The sequence below is a fragment of the Neolamprologus brichardi genome, chromosome 1, assembly GCF_056152115.1.
Source record: "Neolamprologus brichardi isolate AB-2024 chromosome 1, ASM5615211v1, whole genome shotgun sequence".
Lineage (NCBI taxonomy): Eukaryota > Metazoa > Chordata > Actinopteri > Cichliformes > Cichlidae > Neolamprologus > Neolamprologus brichardi.
Window position 1 is genome coordinate 12,424,504 of NC_142104.1, and position 10,092 is coordinate 12,434,595.

The window sequence follows — 10,092 nt, forward strand, 5'->3', positions numbered from 1 at the left end:
CAGTCACACACTCAGGTGTGTATACAAGAACACAAACAAAGGTAAACAGATAAAAATTGTAGAGGTTAGAGGGGGAGGATAGAGAGAAGGACACACGTGAAATGTTGAAATATTTTTCCCGTGATGTGTTTGTTCATTCTGTGTAAACATTTTGTTTTGTACAGGGAGTTCTTCGGTCAGGGCTGGATGAAGAACGACAAGAATGAGAGAACTCCATACATAATGACAACTACCAAGCATTTTAATGATGTAAGTATTAATCTAAAGATATTTAGATAGATATCTTAGGGCAAGATACGGAACATTTGTAGATATTATCAATGTGTATTTGTTTCTTTTCTTGCTAGATCAGTAACAAGATTGCCACAGAGATCCTGCAATGGGATGATGTCAACATGCGGGTGGCCGTGATTGAGAAATGGGTGGCAGTGGCCGACATCTGCCGCTGCCTCCACAACTACAATGCTGTGCTGGAGATCACGTCGTCTCTCAATCGCAGCTCCATCTTTCGCCTCAAGAAGACCTGGCTCAAAGTTTCCAAGCAGGTATTAGAAATATTTCATATGATCTTTCATAATTGGGGTGCCTCTGGAGGGTGAGCAGGTCATCTATTAATTGGAAGGTCGTGGTACGATCCCTGGCTGCTTATTTATTCATTTATTTATTCATAATTTGATTATTGGTTGGCGTACCAAATATCCTTGGGCAAGATATTAACCCCAAGTTGCTCCATCAGAGTATGAATGTGTATGACTGTTAGATAAAAAGTACTTACACAGAAAAAGGTAAGAAAAAAGCTGTGATTACCTCCATAGAATAAATATTTTAACTGACATTTTCTCTTGTTATATTTTCAATTGTCATGCTTATAGTACATTTAAGTAAACAGGCACACAAATTCTGTTGGTTAAATAATATCCATGTTAGCGAGTATAAATGATAGTCGTCAGCTGGAACGTCACAAGTCTGCTGCTTCCTGGTTCCGGTGTTGTGAGGGGGGAAAATTGTGCCCTGGGAATAACAATTATTGGTTGGAGAAGGAGAGTAAGGCATGCGTAAAGGGCATGGGAATTTATTTATTCATTTATTTATCATAATTTGATTATTGGTGGGGTTTTTTTTTTATGTGGGGCGAGTTGTAAATGTTTTAAAATAGTGGTATCTTCTAGAGTCCTGAGTGTAAAAGCAGAATGGTTCAGTCCAATTAGTGGAATATTCTGCGAGGTTATTTAAATCTGTCTGTTCCATTCGGTCAAAAAGGCTGCATGACGGTGATGTGGAAGGTGTGTTGAATGACAGTTTGCATAAATATACTCCTGAAAGGTCATCTTGACTCTTTGGTTCTTACTTTGGATGTCTTCTTCCATGGTTGCTCGACCAAGCTGACACAGGCCATTTACCATAAATAAAATAAAACGTCCTAATTAGTCAGAGATAGATAGAGAGATACTTGTACACAGTTCATGAATGCAATCAGCATTTCTAGCAGCTTCAGTATGTTGCCTTGATGGAACAAGGACTTTTTTTTAAGTTGAACAAAATGAATGAAAGTCAGGATGCTCTAAGAGAGTCTACTAATGGTAATTTCAAACAATCCTGTCATTGTCTTCTTCAGTTAATAAAGATTCCGATTAAATTTCGAGGTTGTGACAGTAACATTTTTCCCCTGATCTATGTTCTAGACAAAGACTGTGATTGACAAGTTACAGAAGCTGGTGTCATCAGAAGGCAGATTCAAAAACCTGAGAGAAGCTCTGAAGAAGTAAGTAAACCAACTTTTTACTTTTTTTAAAAACTTTTTGTGTTAACTGGCTCCTGACCTGCCTGGTGTCTTCAGCTGTGACCCCCCATGTGTCCCCTACCTGGGAATGTACCTGACTGACTTGGCCTTCATTGAGGAGGGAACACCCAACTACACTGAAGACAACCTTGTCAACTTCTCCAAGATGAGAATGGTACAGAACATGTAACTTTAACCTTGTGCTGTTGTGTAAGGTGTTTTTCACATGCGTGTGATTCATCTATTTATTCTTCATGGGTGGACACGTTTGACTTTTATGTGATTTTCTGTCATTTTCTGCAGATATCTCACATTATCAGAGAGATACGACAATTTCAGCAAACAGCTTACAAGATTGATTATCAACCAAAGGTGAAGTTACTGTTCATTTTCATTGTTTTCCAGCTTTCTATTTCTTGTCTGGATTTGTCAAGTATTGCTCTATGAGGCGTGCTCAAAAAGTTCTAGGAACTGGCTGTTGCCAGACCATTTTCTTCGTACAACGCTTCTGTGCCTTTAGCTCTGCTGCTGTTTTTAGATCGTTTCCTGGAAGTCCTGTTTCAGTCTAACCCAAATTTTGTGTGGAGAACCATCACTGGTGATGAGACCTTTTTTTTTTATTCACATGGTTGTGCAGTGTGAAGTCATGCCCTAAGGTGAGACTGTCAACTGAGAGTATTGCTGTAACTTCAGGAGGAGTCTGAGGGAGAACGAGTGGAAACAAGCTGTGCAACAAGTTTTTTATTACTTCTTGACTGATATGGAAATCAAGTTGAAGGATCACTATTTTCTCAAGATCCAGCTAGTTTTAGAGAAACACAACCGCAAGAAAGACAAACTGTACTTTCAGGCAATGATCTGTTCAATCAGCAGTCATCTTCTTGCTCTGTGGGCAACTGTGCGTACCATCTACTATCATGATGAGTCCGATCTGTTTCTGAGCACAGTAACCAGCGTACTTTCTGACCAGTGCAGCTATTTTTTTAAAAGAACTCGCTCTCACACAACATTTCCTGCTTTAAATGTGTAGCCTAAGAAAAGGAAACCTTGAATAAACTGTGAATAACCCGCTCTCTCTCTGTGTCTTCCTTATTATGTTTTTTTTTCTTAGGTGACAAAGTACTTGCTCGACCGCAGTAATGTGCTGGATGAGGAGAGTCTGTATGAAGCATCCCTGAGAATCGAGCCCAAAACTTCATCATGAAGATGATCTCTCTCACTCTGCTTTCATATTGAGTGTACATAAACAATATATCAAAATGTATATTTACTATTATTTGTATTAGACAGAGTAGGCAGTGCCCTTTTAGTATATGCTCCCCACGGACTCGTGTATATTCGTTATTAGAGACTGAGTGTAAGTCCAGAGAGGTTTATTTCTATAGTTACAGAGTATTTATATGTTATTTATTGTCTTAAATATCATGTTAACATTAAGTTATTTTTTAAATTCGTTTAGCCATATCCTAAAGGGAACGTGCAGCACCAAATGGTTCTCATTCGCAAGAAACGTTCACATTTACCACATAAAGGTTAACTCCCCCAAATCAAGAGAGAACCGAACACAACTGGAGTTATTTTTAAACAAGTTTCCATATAAATCTGTGTGATTCTTGAGGATTTTATTGTTTGATTTGAACTGAACAAGGCTGATTACAATATTTGCAATGATCGCGAGGGACTTGCTGAATGTAAATATATTAAAATGCTACTGCAACAAAATTCAGGCAAGTAATAATATCAAAAATAGGATTTGATTTTATGAAAATCTTAATGATTAAAACCATCAGACTGTCAAATCTGGATAACATTTGTCCTCTTTCAGTCCATCTTGTCCCACCTTAGAGAGGGAGGAAAAGTGAGACCGCTGCAGCGGCTGAAGCTGAATCATGTGCTCTGATGTTTTTATGTAGCCGCAGAGTAACAAGAGATTTGAAAGTGCTGGAGTCAACCTGACACCTGCCGAGTCGCTGATAAGCTTGTTTGTTTCTTTGTTTGGAGAGATGGGTTTTTATGCTTTGCTTACTATCACATAATTCCCCTGGTGGGCAACATGATGTATATACAGTATAAGCACCGGGCAATGTATGTAGCAGATGTAACCAAGATTGAGCCACTTCAGGAAGTTAAATTCCCAGCTTTTACACTCAGACAGTGATAGCATAGTTGTTATGGTTAATCCTCTTTGGCCAGTGCATTATGGTTTTGCCTTAATCATGAAATGGATTATATTCCACAAAAGTATGTAAACTATTTTGTTCTACGATTTGCCGATAAAGCAGAAATATTTACTGTGTACAGTACTGTGTACAGGCAGTCTGATGCATTTCCTAACGTGCAATGTGTTTAAAAAAAAACATATCCCTCGAAATGTGTTATCCTTATGATCGTTCAACTCTGTAATAACTTTTCTGTGTATGATACTTTAAAACAAATGTTGAAAACAACTTATAAGTGTAACACATTCTGTATCCTGTCTATTCCAGTGTGTTAGCAGGAACTATACAGTAGTAATATTGTGCTTCTTCTTGAAATATTTATATGTATTTTTTACAGGCTTTGTATAGAAAAACATCTAAAGCTTAAGTGGCAGGCATGTACCACTTTGACGTGTTCAAATGGAATCTATACCTAGAACCGTATGTGTACTGTATTTAAACCCCACCCTTGCACATGAATCTTTACTCTCTAACAGGCACATCAAATGTTTGCAGTGAGCAATACCCAGTGATATGAGAATTATCTTTCAGTCTATTTCAAAAGCTTGAGTAGTATTTCCAGTTTTGTATAAAAGTGTATTCTTTCCTGATTACCTCTTGTTAATAAATCTATTCTTTCTCAGGGGGAGAAGTGTCTCACAGGCTGCACTGTTTGTTTTAACACTATGTTCTGAACTGGGTGCACTGGACCATAACCTTTACGACTGTTGCTTTGCTGGGGGAAATTCAAAGGGGGGTTTCAGTAGTAGGGGCTCTTAAGCAGTCATAAAAAGAAGTCAAGTCATGTGATGCCCTTAAAGCTTGCTGTAATCTGCTGTGGAGAGTATGGCTCTGACTGTTGTGTGGTTTATTACTGCCATTTTTAGCTTCGTCCATTTATCACCTTTAATTTCCGTCAAAGGTAAGTGTTTGCCAGGTTTTCAGCAGCTTATTGTTGTTTATTTTAAAACTTTACATTTCTTTCAGCAGCAGCAGCAGTTGCTAGAATTGAAATTCAGTTGCTTGAAATTGAAAAGGCAGAGAAAAGAGTGAAAGAAGTGTTCATGTCCTTGGATCCTGTTAACAAAATGTTCAGTAACATACTGTAAAAGCAGTCATGCAGAAACCAACGTCTCCATTTTTTGTGAGATAAGTTTAATTTTGCTTCTTTTCACTTAAGAGATGAAGCTAATACTATTTTCCATTTTGCTAAAAGGTTTATGAAAGCATATTTCATATGAGCACTCAAAATGTTTTGTGCTCAATTTATGTGAAATTACAGCTGTCGAATGAAAATGACAGTTTGCTGATGTGCTCATGAGGAATGGATAACATGCTTAAAATTTATACTTAGGCATAGTACTTGGTAACCAGATTTCCCTGATTTTCATTCTACTTGGGTAGTGCATGATTCAGATTGTAGTTTTCCTACTAGTCCTCAGTGTAGCCCAGTAAGTAGTTGATCCTCTAAAACCTGCTGTTTTAGACAGGGGATTTTTTTTAAACAGCAGCTGGGTGGGGCCAGAGATATTTGCCTGTGATGATCATATTAGGGATTTCTGCTCTCGCTAACACAGAGATCATACAGATCCAATGATGCTAATGATTTGAATGATGTTCATGTAAGATTAGAAGAGTGTTGAGATGAGGATAAAGCCTAAGCTTTTGGCTCATAAGGGTTACTTGTACATACACCTCTGATGTTAATATTTCCAACAGCCTTTGTCTGTTACTAGAAATCAAGAAAAGCATAACAGGTCCATTTTAAGTGTTACTTAATCCACTAAAACATTTTCTTTCCCATTAGAAGAATATGCTTTCAAGCAGTGGATTTCAGAGGTATGTGCATTTTTAAACTAATGAGATTTTGACCTTTATATTCTGACGATTTTGTTTTTTTGTATATAGTTAAACATAGTTAAAATTTTCTTTCCTTTGTTTCATTATGTCTGTTTTTATGTGGGGTTTTTGTGCAGCACAACAAAGTTTATGGCACTGAGGAATATCACCACAGACTCCATGTGTTCACTCAAAATCAGAGGACAGTTGATCGGCACAATGCTGGGAATCACTCCTTCACAAGTACAGTATCGTTCTGCTCCAATTTCTGCCTTAAAATATGCAATATACACTCAGTGGATATTTTATTGGGTACACTTTACTAGTACCAGGTTGGATCCCCTTTGGCCTTCAGAACAACATTAGTTCTTGTTGCCATAGATTCAACAAAATGCTGCAAATGTTCCTCAAAGAATGAAGAACAAATAAATAAAATAAAAAACATTTACTGCTATAGAATGTTATAAAAATTATCATCCAGTTCTCACCCTGCTCTTCATTTTTTAATCTAGTGGGCCTGAACCAATTCTCAGACATGACATTTGAGGAATTCAAGAAATTCTACCTTTTCACGCAACCTTCGGTAAATTACCTAATTTTATAACACTTCACACAACAGGTGCTTTTGTACAGAGTGTTGGAGTTTGTCTTTTATTTCCTTTAAAATCTTTTCGCATCTTTTAGACTTGTTCAGTCACTAAAGGCAGTCATGTCAAAAGGACAGGTCCTTATCCGGAGTTTGTAGACTGGAGGATGAAGGGCGACTTTGTGACTCCTGTGAAGAACCAGGTATCCTCATACGTTCTATAGCTCTTAAAGCCTTTATAGCCATATTCTCCTTTTGTTAAAGAAATATTGTGCAAAGTACAATATTTACAAAGTCGTACAAAGCCTGTATTTTATCATGCTTTCTTTGAGTTGCATTGAAGCACAAACCATGCTTTACTAAAAACATTATGTCTTGTGTTTAATCTCCAGAAATATTTTGCTAAACCTTAAACATGTAGCACCTTTCCGAACAAATACCCAGTGTCAGATTTTTTTATGTAATGAAAGGAGAGGAAAATTTTTTCGACATTTCTTTTTGCTTCAACATAAACAACTTTGCATTTACTTATAAAAGTGGCCACTCTTATGTTTCTCCGTGTAAGTTATAATATTTACCCTTTTTTGACTTTCATTTTTACAGTTATGTTCTATGAGAAACATGTGATGGGGCACATTTCATGACTAAAGTGATAAGTGAGAAACAAATAAAGATATATGTTTTCTACATGTGCAAATTATTTACACAACATACCTCAGTCACAACCTCTGAGAGAATATATTCTATAATATATGATATTATTAAATATTCCAAATAGAGAGTTTGATTTACAGATGGTTCCTTCTGTTTTCATTTACATTTTACAGCATCAAACATTATCATGGTTTAAAAATTTGTGAAGTGCCTCTTTAACATAACTGCATTATCAGTTGCTTGAGTTGTGTCGTGTTTGTATCTTTAGGGTTTTTGTGGCAGCTGTTGGACCTTCTCCACCACTGGCTGTCTGGAGTCAGTGAATGCTATTGCTACTGGGAAACTAATACAATTGGTAAGAGTTTAGTATTATACACAAATATAACTGGCAGAAGAAAAGTATCCACTGTTTCTGAGTATATATGATGAATGCTCTTTATTTATCTCTATTTTAGTCTGAGCAGCAGCTGCTGGACTGTTCCAGAAATTTTAGCAATACGGATGCTTTGGGTAGGAATCATGTTTGTCTGGCCTGTAACTATAATATGTGAGACATTTTATGTTATAGAAACAGCATAATAATGTAAGTATAGAATTTCAACCAATCAAAGGCTGTGTGGTTTATTTCAGTGGGCTCCCCAGTCAAGCATTCGAGTACATCAAATACAGCAAAGGTCTCATGAGAGAGGAGGATTATCCCTACAAAGCCTTTGTATTATTTTTGAGAGTAAAATCTTTATTTATTTATATTTTACATATGATAAAATATACAATAAAAAAAGTTTTATCCTTCATGTTTTAGGAGGGAAAATGCCATTTTGAGCCTTCACTTGCAGCTGCGTTTGTCCGAGATGTTGTCAATATAACAAGTGTGAGTGTGTGAACAAATAAAATTGCACTGTGGATGAAATTGTACAATAAATGTGCCTTTGCATATGCTGGTTAACAAAATAACAGATCAGTACAGTGAAATGTGTCTTTGTTGTTACCCATTGGGGGAAATAGAGTAACTGTTTTAAATAATCTGAAGCAGTTTGTCTGAAGCATGTTTTCTGGAAGTTTAATTTTTACTATTAAAAAAAGCAACTATTTTATAGTAAATAGGGAACTCCTCATACATCGACCTGCTCAGGTATATGTTATAATTTGTGTATGCCCATTCACAGTATGATGAAAAGGCCATGGTTGATGCAGTGGCCCGGCTCAATCCTGTCACCTTTGGCTTTGACGTTACAGCTGATTTTAAGCACTACAAAGAAGGTGTTTACTCCAGGTGAGATCAGGACCTTGATAACTCAACAAGCGCTTGTGCATATACTACTATTCAAGAAGTAGAGCTGGCCTGGGATTTTAAGAGCAGACCAGAATATACTAGCCCCACTTTGTTTCTGTTACTTATACACTAATTTAGACAGACAAACAACATATTTTTACTATTTGGATAAAATCCTTTGCAAAGAAGTATAAAACAATTGTTTTTAAGCCTCTGAAAACTACAAATGGGGGACTGTGTATAAAGAAGTGTCTCTATGATGACTGTTATAGTAGTAGCTTGAAATTTATATGCATAAAATATAAAATATTTTATGCATATAAGTCAGCTACACCACATATTTTGCAAATGTAGGATGTAATATAATATTGAAAGAGACAATCTGCCCACTCAACCTTCAAAAGACATGTGCTCTATTGATCTAGTTTTGTCTATTTAGCACCCAGTGTAAGAACACAACAGACAAAGTGAATCATGCAGTCCTGGCGGTGGGGTATGGCACTGAGAAGAACAACGTGCCGTATTGGATTGTGAAGAACTCTTGGGGCACAGCCTGGGGAAAGGATGGGTAAATATAGTCTGTGTGTAGCTTTATGACTTGTAACAGCTTGCAAGAAGTGCTGATATCTCTCCTTTTTATTTCATCAGATATTTTTTGATCGAGCGTGGAAAAAACATGTGTGGACTGGCTGCCTGCTCTTCTTACCCTCTACCCTAAGCATCTGAATAAAAGGGCAACAAAGTGGAAACTCTTGAGCATGTGTGTATCGAAATGTATTTTATTCAGCCTAAAGGCCTGATGTCAACTTAGGGTTTCTAACATGTTTTCTGGAAGTTTAATTTCTAAACACCTTATTATGTTTTTATTAAAACTGAGACATTAAAATTTTGAGTCAAATGCAAGGAAAGAAACATTCAGTCATTACTTTAAGAAACAAACTCATTTTAATAATTACATTTTTGGGTAAGGAAGCATATGCTTTACGTTAATACAGATATACAGTACTTCTTTCTAACTACATTCTTGTGCACTTAGCTATACTGCATCTTGACTAGTATGTATCATCATGTTTATTACATTAAAACACCCTTTCCCCATTCAGTCTCTCTCACAATAATAGATGAAGACGTTTCAGTGTAGCTATGTGCATGTGTATTATAAAATGCATAGGTAAGTGTAGCACAGAACTATTTTTCTGTTTTTACACAAGCCTAAAAAAATGTTAAAAAACATAACTGTGTGGCTATGTATGTTTTTCCAAATGATCTTGCAATGTTTACAAAATTCATTTTAAATAGTGTGTTTCAACATGGTCTAAGCAGTGCTTGTGTGTAAAACTTCATCACTAATGTCTGTCAAGAGGCTACAGTGGGTGCATACATAGATTAATTACTGATTAATAATCATAGTATGGTATATTATACTTTAATAACTGCATTAGTGAAAAACAGATTTGCTCCATGGAAACAATACAGGCCACATATTTCGACTCAAGACCCTGGGGCCAAAGGCAGGCCTTTGCAAATTACATGCCAAACTAAACAAATAAAGATTACATGTTGATTTTACAGCAGCATTTATTTTTATGCACCATTGTTGATTATAGAACATTTGTTGAGAATCTTATAAGGCCCAAAATCAGGACAATTAATCATATTTTAGGTTTTTGATTATCTATTTAATCTATTTCTGTATACTTTGCAAATAAAAAAAAGTTAATGTAATGTGTGTTTCTCTCATATATATAGATTTTCTGTTTTA

General features: G+C 36.2%; 1 protein-coding gene and 1 pseudogene across 2 annotated transcripts in view; both read left to right on the forward strand.

Annotated features, from left to right (window-relative positions):
- rasgrf1 (Ras protein specific guanine nucleotide releasing factor 1) overlaps positions 1 to 4,627 on the forward strand; it is a 29,232-nt gene extending 24,605 nt beyond the window's left edge. Inside the window, exons 22-27 of the mRNA XM_006779854.3 lie at positions 165 to 249; positions 348 to 545; positions 1,683 to 1,762; positions 1,838 to 1,955; positions 2,084 to 2,152; positions 2,892 to 4,627. Of these exons, the coding sequence (XP_006779917.1) occupies positions 165 to 249; positions 348 to 545; positions 1,683 to 1,762; positions 1,838 to 1,955; positions 2,084 to 2,152; positions 2,892 to 2,984 (643 nt within the window). The 3' untranslated portion in view covers positions 2,985 to 4,627. The remainder of the gene's footprint in view (positions 1 to 164; positions 250 to 347; positions 546 to 1,682; positions 1,763 to 1,837; positions 1,956 to 2,083; positions 2,153 to 2,891) is intronic.
- Positions 4,628 to 4,816: 189 nt separating this feature from the next.
- On the forward strand, positions 4,817 to 10,030 carry LOC102776419 (pro-cathepsin H-like; annotated as a pseudogene). The gene is made up of 12 exons (XR_015716681.1): positions 4,817 to 4,900; positions 5,786 to 5,817; positions 5,955 to 6,060; positions 6,330 to 6,400; positions 6,502 to 6,606; positions 7,326 to 7,412; positions 7,513 to 7,567; positions 7,688 to 7,769; positions 7,860 to 7,928; positions 8,224 to 8,330; positions 8,770 to 8,898; positions 8,979 to 10,030. The product of XR_015716681.1 is annotated as a pro-cathepsin H-like (transcript).
- The last annotated feature ends 62 nt before the right edge of the window (positions 10,031 to 10,092 follow it).